The sequence below is a fragment of the Mus caroli genome, unplaced genomic scaffold (genome assembly GCF_978045245.1).
Source record: "Mus caroli unplaced genomic scaffold, Mus_caroli_1 scaffold_14, whole genome shotgun sequence".
Lineage (NCBI taxonomy): Eukaryota > Metazoa > Chordata > Mammalia > Rodentia > Muridae > Mus > Mus caroli.
Window position 1 is genome coordinate 74064761 of NW_028227269.1, and position 25087 is coordinate 74089847.

Genomic DNA, 25087 nt, shown 5'->3' on the forward strand with positions numbered 1-25087 from the left:
GCAACCACCAACAGTGCCCCCTGACATTTCACAATGATGATAACCAGTGTCATGACACACATCTAATTCCCTAGTCTCCACCCACTCCAACTTGCCAGACCAGCTGGAGAAGGCAGGTGAACACAACGTTTTAACATCTGGTGTAACAGCGAACTCACACTTGGCTAGACGACTCCTTAGGTTCAGTCATGTTCTCATTTTGACAGCTTCCAAATGTTACCCAAAAATTCTTTTTAACTGCTTTGTAAAGCACACTAAGCAAATGTTATATAGTGATTTATCATTTTACTTGATGTAATCAATAAGACTAAATAGATCTTAAAAAGCAAACGCCCACACTTCTGAACACAGCACACAAAAAGACACTATTCACAAACCCCAACTGAGAACCAAGTCATAAGATCAGGTAAGAAATAGCATCTATAAATAAATAGCAACAAAACCAATAACAGCTAATATTTATATATAATGCATATTATATATAAATACAATATTTACAGATAACATTCACCAGTATTCCTGGTGTGAGCTATACTAACTCCTCACAACTGACCACACTCTGGGGAAAGTGATTGATTACCCACTAAGCCTCTCCACAGGAATCAGACCAAACCTCCCAACCACCCGACCACAAGACAGTAACTACTCAGTGTCGTCACAGTTGTGGACAAAAAGTGACATCAAATACTCTCTCATGGAGAAATTACATTCTGGGGGTGGGGGGGAGCATAAAAGCAACCTTGCAAGAAAGAGGGAGGGAGGGAGGGAGGGAGGGAGGGAGGGAGGGAGGGAGGGAGGGAGGGAAGGAGGGGGGATATACATTAGCATAAATTAAAAAGAATAATCATTAACTAAAATTCTTAAGACATATGTCATCCAAATTCAGAAACATACAGAGCTCAGTGGGTAACCCTCTCACTGTGAAAGCCCAACGACCTAACTTAATCCCTGGAAACAAGATAAAAGGCCACTCTCAGCACTTCTACACAAGATGGAAGGCAGAGGCAGATCTGCCTACAGACCTGCTAGTGTAGAATCCACACGAGTGGATACAATCAACAACCTCAAAGACCCTGCTTCAACAATGTGGAAGAAGAGAAGAGATTCTCAAAGCATTGTCTGCTGATATCCACATGAACACCATGATACCCACACACCCACACTCACTCACATGCTTGCTTTATGTATGACATGTAAAGTAAAGGAAACTTTAAAGATTACTTTAATAAATGAATTAATTGATTTAAAAATAGAGAATTAAGCCGGGCGTGGTGGCGCACGCCTTTAATCCCAGCACTCGGGAGGCAGAGGCAGGCGGATTTCTGAGTTCGAGGCCAGCCTGGTCTACAGAGTGAGTTCCAGGACAGCCAGGGCTATACAGAGAAACCCTGTCTCGAAAAACCAAAAAAAAAAAAAAAAAAAAAAAAAGAGAATTATCAAGTATAGAGTCACACTCCCAGATATGCTGTCTGACTAAAATCATTCTGAAATACGCTAATAATTTAGGCCCAAAAGTGGTCATTTAGACACTGGCTGTCAAAAGCTCCAAAAGCTCTATGGTCCTTTTATTTACCTGGCTAGACTCTTCTAAAGGTTAGAGCCTGAAATAATTTCAGACGATCTCTTTTCCTTGGGTAAAAATCCAGTTCCCTTTCCAGCAGGAAAGCACTCAAACACAGACTATACACAGAAAAGTCTTGATAATTTTTTGTTATAAGAGAAAGAAAAAAACTTCAGGAGGTAAGGAGACAGGGTCTCACTATGTACCCTTAGCTAGCCTGGAACTCTCTATATAGACCAGGATAGCCCAGAAGTCACAGATATCTGTCTGCCTCTGCTTCTCAAGAGCTGAGACTAAAGGTATGTGCCACCCAGCTAGGACAGGAAGATGTTAAATTAGCAAGTGGCAAGATGAATTCAGTTAACTTATTTTCAATCTGTCATATTTAAAATCTTTCAATTATTTATTTCTAATCTGAACAATAATCTTACAGCACAAATGTCTCCCGCTTTACCTAGTTAAGGTTATTGCTGCCAGTGAATACATTTCTGTGGATGCTGCTCAAGATGGTTTTATGTCATCTTGATATAAGCTAGAGTCACCTGAGAGGAGAGACCCTCAACTGAGAAAATGCCTCCATAAGACCAGATTGTAAGCAAGTACGTAAGTCATTTTCTTAATTAGTGATTAATGGGGAGGGTCCAGGCAATTCTCGGTGGTAGCATCCCTGGACTGGTGGTCCTGGGTTCTCTAAGAAAGCAGGCTGAGCAAGCCATGAGGAACAAGCCAGTGCACAGCCCTCCTCCATGGCCTCTGCTTCCAGGTACCTGCTTGAGTCCCTTTCTCCTCAACTTGCTTTTTGATAATGGTTTTACTGCAGCAATAGAAACCCTAATTAAGACAGATGCTAACAGGAATTCTAGTTCTTAAAACAAAAAGTAAAGTCTAGTTCTAATCCTCTAAACCTTTGCTTTCCCATTTAATTACTATATCATGTCCATCGTTCCAAGAAGTGGCTCATCAAATAGTGAATTAAAGACTGTGAAGGCAGTGTGGTTGCTTTTGTCTATAGTTCAGCACTTGAGAAGCTGAAGTAGGAAAATTGCCAGAAATAAGTGAGGACAGCTCACAATAAGACCCTTTCTAAAACACAAAACAAAACTACAAAACAGCCACATGAGAGCTTATACTCTAAGGACTTGTAGCCAGCATCCGAGAGCATCAACACAGCATAAAATTAAAACTAAAGATTGGATCTAGTTTTAGAAGGGCATGATTTGTTTATGTTTTCAAACTGAAAACTGCAATACTTTTGAAAAGCAAACAACTATTAACTGACTAGTTTTCAAAGAAACCTCAATAGTATAAAAAATGACAAATCAATGTTACCATGACAACTGTTTAAACCCCAAATCTAGACTAACGATGAGCAAATACCTACCACAGTCAAATCCATAGGTTTGGTTTGATCCCCTGCACCATTTTAAAAAAGAGAAAATAAAGTTTAATAAATCTCCACCCAGTATTAAGACTATCTTGGAGAAATATTCCATTGTGTTACTGAACATCCCATCAATCAACTACACACACACACACACACACACTCACGTCACACAAGGACAAACAAAAGTAAAGGAAAACATTACTCTTGTGTTTGCAGAGACGGGTCTATAGGTGAGTTATGTATTTTGCGGGCATACAACTACCTTGAGGAAAAGGACAAACTCTGTAGTCTAGATGCCTTGGCTCCTGACACCTTTAATAATTTCACCAGGGTGATTTCTGTTCCTAATGGCACTTTCAGAAGACAAATCCCAGCCTGGTGTGGTAATATCTGACTATAACCCCAGCAGCTGGGAGCGGAAGCAAGAGGATCGGAGTTCAAGACCAGCTTCTGCATCATTGTAAATTATGAGATCCTATCTCAAAGAAAAAGAATCTCAAAATCTACCTCCATCTTTAGAGCTCAGCATAAACTTGACTTCCTCCAAGAAGCCCCTTTGTTTTCCAATAGAACTCATCACTGTCAGAGTTCTGTTTGAACTAATCATTATAGATCACTTGCAAGAGCGAAGACCCGTGCTGTTTTGCTTACCACTGCATTTCCAGAACAATGTCCAGTCCATCATAGGACTCAACACAATATTTTAAATGAATGAGTTGTATTCCACAGTCCATTAAAGTATTTCAATGAGAAGGTAAGGTCTCAGAAAGAAATGAGTTAGTGAGGTCACTATGCAAACTCTGGCAGCATGGCAAGCATGTATTTTGATAAAACTTTTAAAATCTGCTTCAGGGAAGCCTGACCTCAGTTCAAGAATATAAGTACAGTCTAGCATTGCTAAGACAAAAGTATGTAGTGAGCAGAATGTCTTAGTGGGCAAAAGCACATGCTACCAAGCCTGACCACCCAAACCACCAGAACACACATAGTGAAGAGAAATCTACTCCTACAAACTCTCATCTCATTTCTACATGTGTGTCATGGCATGTGTATGCACACAACAAGTAAACAACATGGGTAAAAATATTAAATACTCTTAAAGTGTCTAGAGCATCCCATTCCAAGAATCCTCCACTAAATCAGAAAACCTTAAATTCCAGTTTAGCTGAACTTGCTTTAACACCACAAATCCTAATCTAAATACAATAGAGTATAGCTCCATACAACAGTCTTACAGAACTAACTCTAAGTCATATTTTCTCAGCAACCAAGTGCTACAATAGGGATCTATCTACACACACTGGAAAAGTTCAGATGTTTTGGTTGTTTGCATGAACATCTGTGGGGCATTTTACTGGAGCTCTGGCAACTTTATCAGTGGCTTCACCACTGACACGCCCCTCCCAACAATCACTAACTAGCTGCCCATAATCACTAGGGAGGCCCCTCATGTGCTCCTCCCCACATATAATGGAATGTTGACAAGCCCAATCTTGTACAGGTCACACACAGACAACATGTTCGGTGAGTCTGCAAGTACTACGGTTGTGTTCTGTCTAGAAGCCACTGTCACATATTAGCTCTAAGTGATAAGCCATCATGACAAACAGCAGGACTTTTGGATGGGTCTGTTAGGATGAGTTTTGAATGACTCTGAGCACATGATGATACGGAGACAGTAGAAAGCTCCAGGTCAGGGTGCTTACCAGGCATGTGTGTAAGATGCCGGGCCACCACGGCACCACAAACAGCACAGCGTTAGAGCTATCTAAAGTCTAAAGATGAATCCCTATCCTAGTTTGTTCTGTTGCTGGGATAAAACACCATAACCAAAAGCAACTCGTGAAGACAGAAAGAGCTTACTTGGCTTACAGGTTCTATCTAATGTATCACTGAGAGAAGGAAGTCAGGACAGAAACTCAAGGCTGGAACTGGGAGGCAGGAACTGAAGCAGAATCCATGGAAGAACTTATTTGCTGGTTGCTCTTCATGGCTTGCTCAATCTGCTTTCTTATACAACCCAGGGCCACCTGCCCAGATGTGGTAGTGCCCACAGTGACACACAGACTTACTCTACAGGACAATCCGATGGAGGTATTTTCTCAATTAAGGTTCCCTCTTCCCAGATGACTCTAGCTTGTGTCAGGTTGCCAGAACTAACCAGCACAACCCCAAAGCTGGAAGGTGAGCACTAAAATCCATAGGACATAATAATCAGGCATGGTGGTACATGCCTGCCATCTCAGCACTCAGTCTGTAAGGCCAGACTGGGATGTAGAGTAAAACGTCTCAAGAAGCAAACAAAAGAAAGCCAATGAGATGGCTCAGAAGGAAAGCACCTAATCGCCTGAGTTCAATCCAGCATAAAGGTGGAGGGTGAAGCTCAGCTCCACACCACTCACCTCTCACCTCCATAGACATGGTGAGGAACACAAACTCCACCCAAACTCTAAATAAATAATTAAAAGTTTAATTAATTAAAAACGACATGAACAAGCGTGTTCTAATATTCATGTTGACAGGACAGATCACGGTGGACTTTTTTCTTTTATTTACTGCAGAGGCCAGCAGAGAACACCAGATAACTCTAAGACAATGTAGATGCTGGGAACCAAACTTAGATCCTCTCCAAGAACAGCAAGTGTGCTTAGAGCCATCTCTCCAGCCACTTATTCTTTCACTTTTGAGAGTCTCATGTCCTGCAGTTCAGGATGGACAAGAATTCACTTTGTAGCAAAGATTGGCCTTGACCTCCTAATTCTTCAGCTTCATCCTCCCAAGTGCTGAAATTACTTATAACAATGTGTCACTGCGCCCTGGGGAAAAGTACAATGATTTTTTTTTCTTTTTCTTTCTTTCTTTGTTTTTTCTGTTTTCCTTTTTTAGCACTAATTAATCCAGGAGGCCTCAATCCTACACAGGAAGTGGAAGAAACTGAGGAAAGCTGAGAGAGGTGATCTTCCCGAAGGAAGTAATTGGTTGTCTAGTACCAAATGGTCAGCCCTGAAAACACTGAAAAATGAATCGTGTTCCACAAAAATTCAAAATCTCAAGTTCCAAATAACTTATTTCAGCAAACTAAATTACCATCTAGACTCCAACCCAAGCCCTCTCCTACAATCAGCAAACTAAATTACCATCTAGACTCGAACCCAAGCCCTCTCCTACAATCAGCAAACTAAATTACCATCTAGACTCGAACCCAAGCCCTCTCCTACAATCAGCAAACTAAATTACCATCTAGACTCGAACCCAAGCCCTTTCCTACAATCAGGTTGTTACCCAAAGAAAGCAAAGATGAGTGTTAGAGCAAACTACTCCTAGTGTGCCAAGCCTTCCTCCCTGTGGCCAACACACCTCTGAAACAGAGCAACTCACCTTGGCTTCCTACTTGGCCTTCTTCCAACTCCTGGATTCCTGACCTAGGCCATTCCCCACCACTCTAAGGTGCTAAAGCTGGCCAAGTCCTGCTTTTCCTGCTCCTGTAATCCCTGAAAACAGTACAAGCAACATCTTATTAGCCCCAGGTCTCACCTGGTTTCGTTTATTAATGGCTATAATAGAGAAGGCATTAGAAGCCTGGACTCCCAGAACTAACCGCCCCCCTCTCTAACAAGTTGACAAAGCAGTGTTCCAGCCAAGTTCACGCTGGTGGACAGGCCAGAGACAGAGGAGTGCAAAGCTTAAGTGCTGCTAAATTCGTAGGTGTGTGAGTCTTCAAGTATCCCCTCTTCCTAAAGGCCTGTGTTTGTGTACTTGCATGTCTATAGATTCGTCTAACAGGCCAAATACAAAGTGAGTTCCACTTTACTGACTAGAGTAAGCAACTATCAAGGTAAGTTTGAGAACCTGCCCTGGTGGACAACTAATTACTAAAATTCATGTGCCCATCAATAACGCCGCCTTCTACCTGTGTATAAATGGAATTACCCTGGACGGTAACTCTGACCCCGTCTGTGTGCTGGCCTCACAGCAGTCTGTCTGAAGCCGGCATTAGTAGCAATTACTCGGACAGAATCAGCTCTTAAGCCTAACTCTCACAGCTCTACCTGTTACAGTCCTTAAATGGGAATATTCGTGTAATGTGTTAAAGGACTAAATGTCAACTAAAAAAACACTAAAAAGTATTTTCCCATTGCACAGTTTTTCTGATAATTACAACTATTAATATTCTTCCATTTCTACAGGATGCCCAGCCCTTCCTGAGCCAAATACTTCTGGATATTTAATCAGACTCTATCAAGTAGGTGCTATTACTCTTCCATTTCAAAGTAGAAAAGGTGAAGCACCAGCAAGCAATAGACCCAGATTTCCAAGTGCTTGCCACCCTCACACCTACAATCTTACTGCAGGGAAGCAAGCCTCTTACTAACTTAAATAAAGCACATAAATTATATTTTTTCAAGGAAGGTTTTTCATTGCATGCTTAGGTCTACTGTAACATGAAAATAAGATCCCATAACTCGCCGGGCAGTGGTGGCGCACGTCTTTAATCCCAGCACTCGGGAGACAGAGGCAGGCGGATTTCTGAGCTCGAGGCCAGCGTGGTCTACAAAGTGAGTTCCAGGACAGCCAAGGCTACACAGAGAAATCCTGTCTCAAAAACAAAAACAAAAACAAAACAACAAAAAAAAATTTATAATTCGGAAGGGAAAAGAAATCTTCAATGATAAAATAATGAAACAAAATCTTAATTAGAATCATCCAAAGTTTTTACTGGTCTTTTTACAAATTTTTTTTTTTTTTTGGTTTTTCGAGACAGGGTTTCTCTGTATAGCCCTGGCTGTCCTGGAGCTCACTTTGTAGACCAGGCTGGCCTTGAACTCGGAAATCCGCCTGCCTCTGCCTCCCGAGTGCTGGGATTAAAGGCATGCGCCACCACACCCGGCGTTTTTTACAAATTTTAATTTCTAATAATGTCAGTATGAATAGAAAATGTAAGTTTTATGAATGAGGAAATTTGACCATATGGAAATTATTTCAAAAGCCCATCATAATACTTGGCTATGCTGTTCTCCACAAGCCATAAGAACAAAGTATGGTGATTCTGACCAGCAAACACCAGTCTCTTTGTACAAACAAATAAAATAACAACAAAACCAAACTATTAATAAAAAGGTTCCAAGGCTAGAAAGGTGGTTCAATGGTTAAGAACTGTTGCAGAGGACCCAGGCTCAGGTCCCAGTACCCACCTGGCAGCTCACAACCATCTCTAACTCCACCTCTACAGAATGGAGTACCATCTTCGGATCTCCATGGGCACAAAACACATGGTGCATATACATACATACATGTAGGCAAAATACTTATATACATAAAGTAAAATATATCTTTTTTTAAGATTTATTTATTTATTTATTATATGTAAGTACTTTATTTGTTGTTTGTTTTTTTTTGTTTTCGAGACAAGGTTTCTCTGGCGTGGCTGTCCTGGAGCTCACTCTGTAGACCAGGCTGGCCTCGAACTTAGAGATCTGCCTGCCTCTGCCTGCCTCTGCCTCCTAAGTGCTAGGATTAAAGGCATACGCCACCACTGCCTATAAATCTTTTTTAAAACTCTAAAAAGTTTCATCAAATAGGTTTAGTTTTGGTATCATGAATAAAATAAAATTTGCATTAAATCTTATCTGTATTAAAACTAGCTTTTTTTTTTTTTTTTTTTTTTTTTTTAAATTTTTCGAGACAAGGTTTCTCTGTGTATCCCTGGCTATCCTGGAACTCACTCTGTAGACCAGGCTGGCCTCAAACTCAGAAATCCGCCTGCCTCTGCCTCCCAAGTGCTGGGATTAAAGGCGTGCGCCACCACGCTGGCAAGACTAGCTTTTTTTAACTTCACTATTTCAGAAGAAAAAAACAAGTATCAACCTTACTATTATTTTATCAAACAATTTGTCAACCAATGCATCAACTAACCATGTTTACTATTACTAAGAAATAGTTACTGAATTTCAATTATGTATAAGTCTCTTAACAGCAATTGATGGAAATAAGTGGTCTTTAACAAAAATTATACATTTTAATCATGAAAGAAGACAGACAACAAACAAGGTAACAAAGATCAATTTTCTGATCATAAGAAATATTAGGAAGCCTGTAGTGGTGCTCACCTTTAATCTCAGCACTCAGGAGGCTGAGGCAGGCAGATCCCTGTGAGTTCGAGGTCAGCCTGATCTACAAAGTGAGTTCCAGGACAGCCAGGAATACACAGAGAGACCTTGGGGGAGGGAATACAGGAATAGGAAGGTGGATGGTGAGCATGGTGCCTCTCAGCAGCAATTCTAGCACCAGGCTATGGCTAAAGGATCAACAGAGGTTCAACACCTGCCAAGAACTACATGAGTCTGCCGAAAAACATATAATCCCAGTATGTAAAAGGAGATAAGAAATTCAAGGTCATCTTCAACTACATAAGAAGCTTGAAGCCAACCTGAGCTACAAGCTCCAAAAAGAATGGGAGAGAAGCCATTCGGTATTCCTCAGTTGAGAATCTTTTGTTTAGCTCTGTATCCCATTTTTTAATGGGGTTATTTGAATTTCTGGAGTCCAGCTTCTTGAGCTCTTTGTATATATTGGATATTAGTCCCCTATCCGATTTAAGATTGGTAAAAATCCTTTCGCAATATGTTGGTGTCTTTTTTGTCTTACTGACAATGTCTTTTGCCTTGTCTCTATAACTTCTACCATGGGTATTTTGTTCCCCATTCTAAGAAGGAACAAAGTATCCACACTTTGGTCTTCCTTCTTCTTGAGTTTCATGTGTTTTGCAAATTGTATCTTGGGTATTCTAAGTTTCTGGGCTAATATATGCTTATCAGTGAGTGAAAAAAAAAAAAAAAAAAAAAGAATGGGAAAGAAGGGGGAAGACAGGGTAAGAAACTTGAAAGAGGTTCCCATTTGAGCTAAAACCTAGAGAATGATAAGCAGTCAAGGAAGAAACTTGTACATATAAAGGAACCGGTTCATTCACTTGGTACTTCAATATTTATATGACCAGTCTTGGTGACAGCCTAGAGAGACCCATGCAATTATTAATTCTCTTTGTAGCTTAGAATGTTTTACACGTAAACATAAATGGCACTAACACAACACTCAAAAACAAAATACCAAGGATAGCTCTCGACTTATCAGTCTAAGCCAAGACATTTGTCTTATGAAAGGGAGCAAGAACTGAAGGGATGAGACTGTGAGAACCTGGCAAAAGCAACAAATTCTCTCCTTCAAAATAAAAATCTGCACAAGGGAACGTTGCCATTCTAGGAAGCTTTTGAAACTGTGCACAGTGCACAAGGTCCCAACTAGATGGAACTGCAAGTGAAGAACTGAGAGCAAGTATCAGTAACCAGACACTCTAAAACTCAAACTGCTGCAAATTCTACAAATCTGGGGGCAAAAACATAATGTCACAAGGGAAATTCCACCTGACTTTATACAACATTTAGGTTGCAGTCAAAATACATGTATTCTCTAAGTATTATCTGAGATTACTCATATGCTATAAGATAAATGAAACAACAGAAATTTATGTTTAGACTTAGGTCTAATCTTCTAGACATTCAGATACAGTTAACCCTTGAAGAACACGGATTTAAGCTATACATGTCCACTTTACATGTAGAATGTTTTTAAGGAATAGGGAGAAATGTGTAACACTTTAAAAATAGGCAAAAAAATTCATAGCCTAGAGATACCAAGATACAGAAAAATGTCATGAGTACATAAAATATATATGAGTATAGCATCACCTTCTCTATCACTCACTACCATAACATAGACATAAATCCTGTACAAAGTTAACACTTGTCAAAACTTGGAACATAAGCACAAATTATACATGATGCCATTCACAACTCCAGAAACATAAAAGCACATAATACAGTACTTGCCGGGCGGTGGTGGCACACGCCTTTAATCCCAGCACTCGGGAGGCAGAGGCAGGTGGATTTCTGAGTTCGAGGCCAGCCTGGTCTACAGAGTGAGTTCCAGGACAGCCAGGGATACAGGATACACAGAGAAACCGTCTCGAAAAACCAAAAATAAAATAAAATAAAATAAAATAAAAATACAGTACTTAACCCAGATGCAGTTGTGCACACATAATCCCAATTACTGAAGAAGCTGAAGGGGATGGAGGATCACAAGTTCAAGGCCAGTCAGGATTCAAAAAAAAAAAAACCTGGAATAATTAGACCTTGCATTTAGAGAGAGAAAGCCCATTATTAAATCCTAACGACATAAAATTAGCCACAGTCCATACCGCATTACTATAATTTCATATGCACCTCCTACTGCTCCTGCTATGAACTCAAGAGATGCCAGTATCTGCTTAAAGCTGTGTGACATCTGCAGTAAGTAGTCCAGCTTTCTGGTTAATTACAACAGGCAGTAAACTATGGTCTCCTATGTTTCCCATGTCCTTTTCATCACGCTATATAACTCATACAACTCATAAAAAATGTGTAGTAATCAACTATTTATGTTAGGACTTCTGGTCAATAGCAGGCAAGTAGAACAATTTTGGAGGAATGAAAGTTACACAGTGTTCCATCAGAAATAAAAGTAGGCCAGAGAGCCCCGAACCCTACCATAGTCACATCTCAGAGACAGTCATTCACCACCATCCAACTGTGAGCAACAGGACCAAAACCTAGCAGCCACCAGCCCAGCCCTCGGCTGGGTCACAGGGAGCATGACACCACAGACAGCAGCACTGGAACAGCGGCTTGCTAGCCTCATGCTGGTAGCACCTGCTGGCAGGGTCAAAGGTTTTAGGACCTAATGTTTTTTAAGAAGATATGTAGCATTCATCAACAGAATGAAGCTAAGGCTTCCTTTTTGGCTTCAGGTATGTGTCTACCATACTGCCAGTGTAGAAGAACAACCTCAGAAAATAATATGGCCATACAAGTGCTAGCGTTTCCCATCACTGATGGAGAGTAAGAAGATATCCATGTAGCGAATCAGGCCCTCACACATGTCCAGCTCAAGCCAGTGACCTCACTGAAGACTCTACCCATGCACAGGGTTCCAAAAGCAGCACTAGAATGATGAAAGTAGGACAGAGAATGAGGGAGCCATCCCAAAGGATGCAAGAAGATGGTTCAGCAGAGAAGCCTCCTCTGTGGCTCTCTACCACAGTATCCCAAGCCTCTTGTGAAGGAAGAATTGATGGGAGAAGCTGACAACCAGGCTGCAGGAAAACAAATAAACCAGAGAGACAGAATATACAAAGGGAAATAGTCTGCAATTCTGCGGGGGCCATCCATGCCAAAGACAGCCTGGAGAAGGTGGTAATGAAGAAGATAAGGAAAACCAAGATGAGACCCAAGTCAACAGCTCCTGAAAAATTACATCGCATCACATTTCTAGCATAGACACTGATAACCTTAAACCACCAACAGCAAATAAACAAAAACACACAGCCCACCGCTGAGAACACATCCAGCCAGGATGCTGAGAAGGGCGAGGCGGCAGAAATGCTGGATCACCATCTCTACCAGCCCCTCATCCAGGAAGAAAAATAAACATGAGATTCCAGTGTCAAGACAAAAGGATTTGATTATTTTTACTTAAACAAGTCTCTTTCCAATAGTAACCATTTTGAAATTTGTTTTCCCTCAATTCACTTTCAAAGGTTTTTAAATTGTTTCCTATTTAACCAAGTTAAAATTGTAAGGTTTCTTTTTAGATTTATTTTATACGTATGAGTGTTTCCCCTGCATGTATGTATGTGCATCATGTGGACCACATGATGGTCAGAAGAGGGCACTGGATCCCGAGAACTAGAGTTACAGATGGCTGTGAGCCACCACTTGGATGCTTAACCACTGAGCCATGTCTCCAGCCCAAGAACTTCTTTTGGTTTGGTTTGGTGTTTGACTCAGGATTTCACTGTGTAATAGCCCTGGCTGTCCAGGAACTCACTTTGTAGACCAGGCTGGCCTCAAACTCAGAGACCTGCCTGCCTCTAACCAAAAAGTGCTACAATTAAAAGTGTTCACCACCATGTTCATTTTTAATTTACAATAAAAAGCTTACAACTGGTCAGGCAGTGGTGGCTCACACCTTTAATCCCAGCACTTGGGAGGCAGAGGCAGGCGGATTTCTGAGTTCGAGGCCAGCCTGGTCTACAGAGTGAGTTCCAGGACAGTCAGGGCTACACAGAGAAACCCTGTCTCGAAAAACCAAAAAAACAAACAAAAAAAAAGTTTACAACTGGACTTTTCCAAAAAGTAAAATTAAATTGCTGACCTATCAATAAAGGGTAAAATAAACTTTAAATAAATGTTATGCTCAGATTTTTCAAGTGCACAGGGAGGCAAGAGACAATACCCTTTAATCACTGTGTTCAAGGAATACTGTAGACACAAACTTTCCACACTCCACAATCTCAAAGACTTCTGCTCAATGAAGGAATATTCAATCTGTGCTCATCAGACACCATAGAAATGAGTAGGAATCTAAGCTAGTGCTCTTTTAAGCCATAAATCGTGGATACTCATTTCCTGACTTTTAGCCTACATAACTGAATGATAATTCTCTATGCCACAGAAGTAAATAATTGGGCTCAGTGGTTAAGAGTGTTTGCTGTCTGCTCTTGCAGAGGACCTGAATTCAGGCCCCACACTCACACTAAGTAGCTCCTTTCTCAAATTCCAGCCTCAGAGTCGAACACCCTCTTCTGGCTTCTGATATTTGTGCATATACATTCACAGAGATACACACATGCATATAATTAAAAATAAACCTAAAAAGAAAACACTCTTACCTAAAAGCAAATAAATTGAGTGTAATCTTTCACACATGAAAATACAGTTTGGGCCGGGCGTGGTGGCGCACGCCTTTAATCCCAGCACTTGGGAGGCAGAGGCAGGCGGATTTCTGAGTTCGAGGCCAGCCTGGTCTACAGAGTGAGTTCCAGGACAGCTGGGCTACACAGAGAAACCCTGTCTCGAAAAACCAAAAAAAAAAAAGAAAATACAGTTTGACACTTGGTTTTAGACAGAATCTTTACCATTCCTTTCCTGAAAGAAAAATACTACCATGTTGCCTCCAATGGTACAGAACAACTTTAGTTCTGTATGTTAACTTATCATGTTCTTTTAGCTCACAGAAGAACTCATAGCTATTTTTTTTAAACCAAACACACACACACACAAGTTTAGCTACCTAAAGAATACAAATCATCAATCTATGGCACAAACAGACCAATGATTCTCACTCTATCTTCTATCAGATATCCCTTTGAAAACCTGGAAATACTCTGAAATTCTCCCATTTAAAAACAGGTAAGAGGGACAGGCAATATGGCTTAAAGGGTAAAAGTGCTTGCTGCCAAGCCTGATGACCACAGTTCGACCTGTGGAATACCATGGTAGAAAGAGAAAACCAAATACCACAAACTGTCCTCTGACCTCCACACATAGTTCATGGTACACACACTCATATACATACATACACATGCATGAGCACAAAATCCAAAATCTTCTTTAAAAAAAAAAAAAGGCTTACTCTCAATAACATGGCAAGATGCCAGTATAACAGTATAAAGTAAAAAGTCCAAAGACGTTCAAAATAGCTACTTCAGTAAATTCAAAACATTCAGAAATTAATTTTTAGGTTGAAAAAACTTTGTAACTGTAAAACTATGCTCATGGTCCATCATTTTGAAAAACTTGATTTTAAGTTTTTGCATGAAAAGCATCTTAAAATTGACATTGCTCACAGACTGTCTTCTGAAAAGCCAGCTCAGAGCTAACAGGTAGTACTCAGTGACACAGCACCCCACTGAGCTGTGCCATCCTCATGTTGGAAACCAGGAGAGGTTTAAGGAACTCCCTTGTCCAGGACAAAACAACTAGTGAACAAGCTCCAACCTGCGGCCTAGCAGAGCCTTTTGCACAGCACCCTGTCCAGTGTGCAAGTACAATGGAAATGCCACAATACTGGACACCAGCCTTAAGAAAACTGTTCTTTTCACAAAACATTTGAGTGTTCCAGCCCATTACCAGACCTGCAATTATACTGTACATCCTACTCTATGCTTCACAAGGTAGATGTAGAAGATAAAAGAATCCAGTCATTAGAAAGCACAAAACTAGCTCTAGATGGTAATTTGGAAGGTTCTTACAAGCTGTCACTCTAAAAATAAAAATGGAAGCTTCATCTTTGGGACTGAAGCTTAAGTGTTTTTAGGGGGTAAAGAGATGGCTCAGTGACTAAAACACTTGCCAGAACTCCAGCACCCACATAAAAGCCAGGCAAGTGGGTAACGCACCTGAAATACCTACTGGCTCTCAGGAAGCAGAGACTGGGGATCCCTGAAGCAAGCTAGTCAGCCAGACTAGCCAAATCAGGGAGCTCTGAGCTCAAATGAAAGACCCTGCCTTAATATATACAGTTGAGAATGACCTAACTTACACACATCACAGACACAGAAATAAGGGTTTTTATGGGCCTGGAAAGATGGCTGAGAAGTTAAAAAAGCTGCTCTTCCAGACAGAGGACCTAGACTCTCTTCTCCACACCCACGTGGCAGCAGCTCACAGCTGCCTGTAACTTCAGTCCAAGAAACTCCAATGCCCTCTTTTGGTTTCTGTGGGCACTGCACACACATGGTGCACAGACTTAAATGCAGGCAAAACAGCCACACACATAAATAAAAGCAAAAGGGGTATTTTTAGAAGCTGGGACACAGCTCAGTGATACAGCACTTGCCTAGCATGCACAAGGCCCTGGGTTCCATTTAAAAAGTGTTCCATTTAAAATACTTTCATTAGAAAATATTCTACCACAGAGACAAAGAATTCTTTTCTACGGAATGGTGCCTCTAGTTACCATAGTTCTTGAAATGTCTGAAGTATCTGCAAAATGCTCTAAAAAACAATTGTGAAGCCAGAAATTATGACACCACTTTCATTATAATCCCTTCTTCAGAGAAGTAGAATTTTTCAAAACTATGTCATTCAAATCTAAACTTGTAAATGGCCTACCAAGGAGGAAAAAAAGAAGTAAAGGTATGGGACAGGACAGGACAGGACAGGACAGGTGAGTGAGGGGAACCAAGCATGAAGCAGTACCACTACTGCCGATTTGCCTAAACTCAGTTTGCCCAACCAGGAGTACAAAGAGCATCCACATCAACTGTGGGAGGAGGCCTCTTTTTGTGTAGTTTTTTGAAGCAGGGTCTCACAGTATAGGCCAGACTGCCCTCAAACTCACAGCTCTGCCTCAGCCTCCCAAGTGCTGCAATTATAGGCATGTGTGTGCCACTAATGATGTAGTTCAAACCTTGGCACAAATTTTGACTTTATTATAGATAAAGCAGTAGGTAGGTAGGTAAGTAAATAAGCAAGTAAATAAATAGGCATTAAACTTTTACTGGGATTTCTTTACCAGTAAAACGGGGTCCTTATGGTTTAAAAGTCTTAGGTAACCTCCAAAAAACTTCGAGAATTATAAAAATAGAGAAAACTCAAATGTCTAAGAGGTCAGCGTATCATGGCACACAGCTGAGGGAAAGTAGGCCACTGTATACATGTGCGTAGGACCACATGCTACTTTTGCTTTCTACAGAAAAAAAAGAAAAGAAAAAAGAAAAGCCACCAAGAACACAAGCTTCAGAAGCCAAGTATTACAAGAGGGGCAAGCCAGGAACTTTCTCTTCATTTTCTGTTATAGTTTTCCAAGTAATCAGACCTTCCATGTGGTATACATACACTGATTCAGGCAAAACACTCACGTACATACAATCAAAATACAACTTAAAAACAAAATTCACAAAACCTAATCACAATGCATATTGTATTCAAGCAAGCCTTCTGAATTAGTCAGGGAAATGCTATAGAAAATTAGGGCCTTATCTATTGTTTAGTATTTATACACAGATAATTTTGGCTTATTCTATTTTTCCCTAAAATAATGCTTTAAAGAAAAGCACTAGAAAAGGAAGATTTCCTTTACGTGTTTTCTGTTAGGTAAACTACTCCCTAAGAAGTTAATGGACATACAAGGCAAAAACGTGAGCCAATGCAGGGGGAGGAAGTTCCTCAGTCACTGCAGACATTTCTCACATCTGCATCCAACTCTACTCCTCTCTGCCGTTCTCCAGAGAGACACTGAACCTCCGTATAAAACCCTTGCTAGACCATGCCCCCACGTCACGTGAACTATGCAACAATCACTGTCAGGTTGTCTGAAACTGGATTAGTGAGTAGTGTCTGGTCCAGCTGCTCTCTAATTCTCCTCTGCTGATAAAATATGCAAGTGTACAAAACCATTTCTTAGAAAAGTTTTAATGCTACCAGACAGAACTTAAAAAATTCAGACAAAGGAGCTGAGTAAATGTAGCTCAGTATCAAGAGCACCTACCTAACACGGGTTCAACTCCCAACATGAAAAAGGAAAAAAAAACAAACAAACCTATGTATTTGTCCAATAATCTCATTAAGGAGCTTGACATCACTAAGTAGAAGGTAAATGCACATCAGAACAGTGTCACAGCCCTGGTGATGCTAGGAAAGGGGGCGGTATTCACTGGTAAGGTGTGGACAAATCAGAACTCCTGTAAACTGAGAATGAAAACACAACTCCTAAAGAGAACTACATAGCAAGGCTTCAAACCCTAAACACATGAGCCAGCAATTCTATCTCTATGTATGTGCCCAAAAGAAAAGTGGAGTCTTCCAACAGACACCTAACACACTCATGCTTGCATTATTCCCAACAGCTAAAATGAATGAATGAATAAATGAATGAATGAATGTATGAATGAATGAGTGAGTGAATGATAAACAGTATATGATACATAGAAATATTGCTCAGTCTGAAAGAGAGTAAAATGTTCAGTCCGGTCTATACTGTTAGTTCCAGGCTAGCCAAGACTATAAAACAAGACTGTCTCAAAAACCAGGGGAAAAAGGAAGAGGAAGAGATGAAGGGAGGAAGCGAGGAATGGACATCTGTACTAGTAATCCAGGTTGTCTGCTTCCCTCTGAGCTGCTAAAGATGGAGTTGTTGGGGGCTGAGAGGTGACAGAGGGGCATAGAGAGTGTGAAAAGATGGTAGATGAATGGTTGTAATAGAGACTCAACAATGGGAACGGACTTCCTGCCACGGAATTGAAACCTTAAAAAAGGTTAATGAGCCAAGCCTAGTGGTGTAAACTTCTAATCCCAAGACTAGTTAATGGAACATCCTGTGTCTATTTCAATTGTGCATAATGACAGTGGGAAAAAAGAAGGTAAGATAAGACGTGTGCTCAGATTTTTCTCCCACAAGCCTCTTTCCATCTTTCCATGAACGTACAGTTAATTCAAGTGACTACATGAGCCTAACGGAATGAATGGAGTGATTCTCTCTAAACCTAAATGTTTGATCTGGACTTTGTACTTATTCCCTAGAATTTTTCTTCATATTTGTCCTATAACTTTATACAAACTATTCTTATTTTTATTAAAAGATATATATATATATATATATATATATATATATATATATATATATACTGTAGCTGACTTCAGACACACCAGAAGAGCGCATCAGATCTCATTACAGATGGTTGTGAGCCACCATGTGGTTGCTGGGAATTGAACTCAGGACCTCTGGAAGAGCAGTCAGTGTTCTTAATCACTGAGCCATCTCTCTAGCCCCTCTTATTTTTAACTAGCAAAATCTTAAATCAAAAGTCTTCTACCCAGGTATGGAGACAAATACTTGGAAGGCAAACAGGCAAAGGCAATCTCTCTGAGTTTTGAACCAGCTACAGTCAGACCCTGGAGAGAGAGGGGTGGAGGGAGAGAGGGAGAGAGAGAGGGAGGAAAGGAGGGAGGGAGTGTTCTCTCCCTCAGAACTTACCAAGAGCTCCTCTTTCCTACTTGGCTAGCAGATCATCCTTTCCCCTTTCTTTTCTTGGTGCTGCAGATCAAACCCAAGGTCTCAGGAGCACTAGGCAAGAGTCCTACCACTATGCACCTTTCTAACCCCACACACCGTCCTTCCAGAAATCAGCATTAATATAGTTTCTACCATTTTCAAGTACAAACATTGGGATCTCATTTATGAATTTCCCCTCTTAAGAAAAAGTGTTGGGGCTGGTGAGATGGCTCAGTGGGTAAGAGCACCCAACTGCTCTTCCGAAGGTCCGATGTTCAAATCTCAGCAACCACATGGTGGCTTACAACCACCCATAATGAGATCTGACTCCCTCTTCTGGAGTGTCTGAAGACAGCTACAGTGTACTTATGTATAATAAATGAATGAATGAAAAGAAAGAAAGAAAGGAAGAAAGGAAGAAAGAAAGAAAGAAAGAGTGTTCCCAGTGGTACATGCCTTTGATCCCAGTACTAGGGAGACAGAGGCAGGTGAACCTGAGTGAGTTTGAGGCTAACCTAGTCTACAGAATGATCAGAATAGATAGGGTTATAAATACAGAGAAACTCTGTCTCAAGAAAAAAGAAAAAGACAAAGCAAGTGTTCCCATAGGAAAATCAGACACCTGAAACACCCTCAGCTACAAATGATGATCACATCAGCTGTTCTTCTACCTTCTGCGTCCACACACTTCTACAGAAAGAAGTATGCACTTTGGCCAGGTGTGATGGCACACATCTGTGAACCCAGCATTCAAGAGAGGAGCAGTAAGATCATTGCAAATTCAGGCCAACCTGGTCTATACTGTGAGGTGCAGGCTACCCAGCGTTACATTCAAGACTGTCTCAAAAATCGGGAGGAAAAGTCAGGGGCACGGGGGGAAGGTAGGGGTGGGGGGGCAGTATGCACTATCCAGGCTGTCTTGTTTCCTCTGAGCTATTAAAGTCCTTTATATTGTTCGTGCCTCCTTCTTCCTTATCCTTAAATACTTAAGACAAAAAGTCTACTTCAAAAAGATGTTTCTACACTATACCAGCTATTGATATGATACATTTCAAATAATTCCTTTTCACCAACATGAAGCAAACAGATTAAAATTAAAATGGACATAGTAACCACGTAACAAAATTAAAAAATAAAAGGTATAATTCAGAAAGAAAAAAAATTAGCGTTCACATCCAAACCTCCCTTTTAGACAGGCCTGGCAGTGCATACCTCTAATCCCAGCACCTGGGAAGTAAAGGCAAAAAGAGCAGCATCTCAAAGCCAGTTTTAAGGCAAAAGCCACAGGTTCACAGCAGCCTTGGCTACATAAAACTGTGTCCAAAAAAAGGAAAACCCTTGCTCTAAATGTACTGTAAAAATGAAAGTCTCACACAAATATGGTCACTATAAACTTATATTTGTACTACGTGAAAATACAAATATGTGCATGTTATTAGTTATAAGCTCTACTTTCTTAAATCTTTAAAATTTAAAATTCAGTATTTCCAAACTCCACTTCTTTTAATGCAAGTTAGTATCTTTTTTACTGGGTCTACTTTCCAAAGTGCAATTAATACATATCAATACGCAAATCAAGAATGTCAAACCAGATAGGGTCAATGAGACTGTTCAGCACATAAAGGCCCTTGCTGCCAAACAGAACCAGCTCAGTTATTCCTGAAACCCACGTGGTGGAAGGAGAGAACCAACTCCTACCAACTGTCCTCTGATTGTCACGTGTGCATAATGTTCAAGTACACACACACACACACACACACACACAAACACCAATGTTGGGAGGGGGAAAAAAAGACATTTCTGCCATTTAGTTTTCCAGCTTAATTCAAGAATTCACCTATAGGATGATAAGTCTCTTCAGATAAACCCTTTACTAAGGAGATTGGGTAGACCTGGTCACATCCAGGAACGTGTGGGTCTGAAACCTCTCTCTCCCCTTCACACTACAACACGTAAAGAAGTGCAGAGACGTGAGACACTCTGAAGACACTGGTGGGTGAGGAAGGTAAGACAGTGGCACCCACTCACGGGTCTCACCTTTCAGCAGTGGCAGAGGTGTGAGCTCAATGGGCTTGCCTTGAGACCTGAACTGGGAGGAGCTTTGCGACCTCTTCTGTCTGGCTTTTCTGACGGACTTCCGAGAAAATCCGTCTACTTTATCCACTGATGGAGGAGTAGTTGGTGCTGAGGACATATCCCTACTGAAGAGAAAGAGGAGACATGAACATGAGCCCACAGTGAAAGTATTCATGTGAGTTATACACATCTTAAAAGTCCCACATACACTATTCGTGAAATGGGAATATGTACCAAAAAATAAAAAATCAATTAAGAGAAGTCTTGCTGCCGGACAGTGGTGGCACACGCCTTTAATCCCAGCACTCGGGAGGCAGAGGCAGGCAGAGGTCAGCCTGGTCTACAGAGTGAGTTCCAAGACAGCCAGGGCTACACACACACACACACACACAAACCTGTTTCAAAAAAACAAAAAAGAAAAATCTTGTCAAGGGGGAAAAAATAACGTGGCTACCATTAAACAATATCAGAGCTCTACTGTATCACCACTCCATTATTATCATTAAAAAAAAAACGTCTGCCTGGACCTCAAGTCTCTATATTGTCTGCCCATTTTAATTGCACAGCTCTTCCCATCTTGGGATTCCTGAAGTCATTTTGGAGCGATTCTGAAGCTGGAAAACGTCCACAGAAACATTTTCCTGACATATTTAATATTATGAATGGGCTAAAACCCTTTTGTACTTCAAGAATCTAAACAAATGAAGCCAGGTATAGTAGCGGGTAACAGCACTCAAAAGCAGGAAAGGTTAGGAGTTCAAGGCCAGCCTAAACAGCTTGACTCCAACCCTGGGACACACAGTGGGAGGAGATCCTGCCTCAGGTAAAAAAAAGTGAGCCGAGCCACCTCAGTATCCACCTCAGTATCCGACAGCACCACGATTACTCTAAGTGTAATCCTACTGGCACCTTCTAAGCAGGACTTTTGGTGCAATGTGCCGTGCTGTGCTTGCTGTTACAAGCCACCACCTTGCACATGAGGACAGGCTAGATTACTTGAATGAGAACACACAAAAGGCACGATTACAACTATTTCAAAATTTTTAAATAAAGCCATCTTAAGTTATTAAAGTTTGATAAACAAAACTAAGATAAACTCCAACGCCAAGTTGAACTGAAAACATAACTTCACAGCCTCCCAAGATGAAGTTGAGTTTAAGTTCAAATATTGTGCTCCATGAAACCAACAGAACTGACTGAATATTGTTCTGCAATTTTTTAATCTTCTGAAATTATTCAAAGGAAGGACAGATGCTAAAAGTCCCAAGCATTGAGCTTAGACTCCTTCACCAAACTAAACAGACGCCAACGCCAGTACCATTCAGGTGCTACTGAGGCTCCATGCAAGATTGATGGCAGACAAGATCGACAGAATGCATATGATGCAGTGCTCAGGCTCAGTTCCTCAAGTGTCATACCGACACCTAAGACAAATGCTTTTTTTTAACTTCCACAAAGAGTAAGATAGTTGCCTTCCCAATGTGTTATGATTAAACAGTCATCTGCATTACCTGGATTCAACTAAAATAGCATAGACTTTGGAGAGGGGAGGACAATACTAAGGTTAATTTGGGATTTTGAGGACTTCTTGGTTCTTTCATTAGAAAGTTATTATTTTCTTTTAACTCTAATTTGGCTTGAAATATAATGTGACATATAAAAAAATGGAATATCAAATTATAAATACTATCGAAAATGTCAGACCTCAGCAAGAAGTTCCACATCGCACTGGTATGCTGTAAATTTAGGGACGAATATTGCAATTTCATCTGGGAATTATTTAGATTTCATTCTAACCCTAGCAACACAGATTTCTGTAAGCCTCGTTCCCCCCATCCCTCATTCTGTCTCTATTTCTCTTCTCTCATCTCTAACGATGATCTATAGGCAGCTTTCTTTTTCATCATTTGCCTCTTATGCGCGCAGCTCTCAATAAAATGTCAAAGATCTCAACTCGAAAGCATTGCAGAACTGATGGTAACAGCGGGGTCCCTGCAAAGCCCAGGGAAACAGGTTTCACCTGGGCCACTGCACCCAAAGCGTTAGCATTCTCTAAAGAGCAGACTACTGGGGCTTTTCCAAGGGGAAGGTATGAAAACAGGGAAGTGGCCTGTTTGTCTGCAGGTATGTTCACATAAACCCCAAGCCCTGGAGAAGCTGCGCGGCCACGGAATCTTCCTCCCTGCTCCCCCGCCCCCGCCGGCGGGGAGGGGGGGGACAAGAAAACGCCTCAAAAGAGGGAGGAAAAGGAGCCGGCGAGGCCGAGGAGAAGAGAGGTGCTGGCCTCCAAAGCCTCTGCAGGTAGATCAGACAAGTGGGCCGGGCGCTTGCTCCCGCTCCCCCCACCCCACCGCACCCCTCAGCTGCCTGGGCCCGGCCTTCCCGAGCCCGCCGCTCCGCGGGTTCCCCGGGATGGTGCAAGCCGCGGGACCCGAAGCTGAAGTTACCTTGAAGCTCCTGGGGAAAAATCGGAAGATGATCTGTGGCTGCGCGGAGTGGGCTGCGAGCTAGGGGCCGCGGCGGGGGCGGGCGGCGGCCCGGGACGCACGGGGGGAGGTCCGGGCAGCGGCGGAGAGCCCCGGGCTACTACGGCCGTCCGGGGCGACGTCCCTCCGGTTCCGCGGTAGCGGCAGTGTTTCTAGGCCTCTCGGCTGGCCCCGAACCTCAGCGCTCCGGCAGTGGCAGCGGCGGCCTCACGAGCCTCCCCCGCGGGCCCGTCCCATCAAATCGGCACCGACCCGGTTGCGGCGCGGCCGGCGGCTCTTCGTTCACATTCCCGGCGGGCGGCGCCTCTGCTCGTTGCACCGGACCCGGCGGCGGTGGCGGCGGCGGCGGCGACGCGGGGAGGGGGAGGAGGGAGGAAGCCTGGATTTGCAGCGGCAGCAAGCGCGGGAGTCGGGAGGAAGAGTTGGAGCCGCCTGAGCCGCCGCTGCCAGAGCCGCCGTTCGCTACCCGCGCAGGGTCCCCGTCAATGCCCCTTTCTCTCTCCTATTGTCAATATCACCGGGCGGCTGAGTCCATGGCACAGGCGCAACCGAACCTCCTGGCTAGCAGAGCCCGCCTCCGACGCCCGCCCACTGGAGACTTCAAACGGGAAGCGAGACTTCATTGGCGGGCGCGCACCTTCACTCCCAGGCCAGCACGTTCGGCTGAGAGCTGGTCGGGGATTGGCGGCGCGGGGGGGCGGGGAAACAGGAGGGTGTGAAGGGACAGGGCCCTCGATTGGGCGAGGCGCGGGGGACCCGGATGCTACCGTGAGCTCGGGCGACCGGGCCGCCGTTTCCGCCAGGGCGCCTGAAGTAGGGGTACTGCGGCGTCTGCTAGGCCTGAGGAGAGCTCGGCGGGCGCGCCCGAGACTGGAGCTTCCGCCAGGCGGGACCCTGTGGACCGCGAACGCCTTCACCCGGGAATTCCGAAGGCTGCAGGGCGGCCGTCCCGGTGCCTCACGGTTCAGCCCGCAGAGCCCCACTCCGCACGGAACCCACGGTCCCCTGCGCCCTGTGTAAACGCGGCCATGGAAGCCGGCGGAAAAACCCCCAGTGGCTGTCCTTCGCTCAACTCATGGGAGGCCTGGCCACCGGTTGGACTCTCACCTGGTCCCCCCAAAAGCCAGTTCTGAATATATCAGCTCTCTGATGCCCCTGCCAGGCTCAGCGGGGGCCCGCGCTCCGGGAGTTAATGCAGATGGCAATTCTGCAGTCTCCCATTCAGAATACCCGCATTCGCCCTTTCAGGACTCCGAAATACCCAGCCCCCAACTCGACAGATTTTAATTGACAGTTTGAGTCTGAGTTTAAATAGAAGACTTACCTCTATCTAGAACGAGGACTAAAATACATACATGTTTTTGCATCATTGGTGAACCCTAGGCCAAATGGTACATTTTCAAAGAATATTCTTAGACCATCAATCAATTTGAATGCAGGCTACGTACAATAGTTAAAGAAGAAGAAAAAAAAAACCCTTAATACTAACTACAAAGATCAAAGTACCTGGGAGGGGAAATACAGGAGAAATAATACTCATAATCCATATAATCCATAAACCCAAAATAACCAGTCATTTTGATGTAGTTATAGTATTATATTTCATATGTATGTGTATATACACAAGTATATATATATATATATACACATATGTATACATATCTGTATACATACATACACACATGTATGTATATTCTTTTTCAAACTCAA

General features: G+C 42.4%; 1 protein-coding gene across 3 annotated transcripts in view; it reads right to left on the reverse strand.

Moving 5' to 3' along the window:
• Positions 1 to 23939, reverse strand: part of Ppp2r5e (protein phosphatase 2 regulatory subunit B'epsilon) — a 148427-nt gene extending 124488 nt beyond the window's left edge. For 2 of the 3 annotated variants that reach the window (XM_021178529.3, XM_021178526.3), the window contains exons 1-2: positions 23339 to 23939; positions 20853 to 21016 (exon numbers count right to left, since the gene is read on the reverse strand). In XM_021178529.3, coding sequence (XP_021034188.1) covers positions 20853 to 21009 — 157 coding nt within the window. In that variant the 5' untranslated portion in view covers positions 21010 to 21016; positions 23339 to 23939. The remainder of the gene's footprint in view (positions 1 to 20852; positions 21017 to 23338) is intronic. The other variant, XM_021178527.3, reaches the window with a different exon arrangement.
• Positions 23940 to 25087: the final 1148 nt, after the last annotated feature.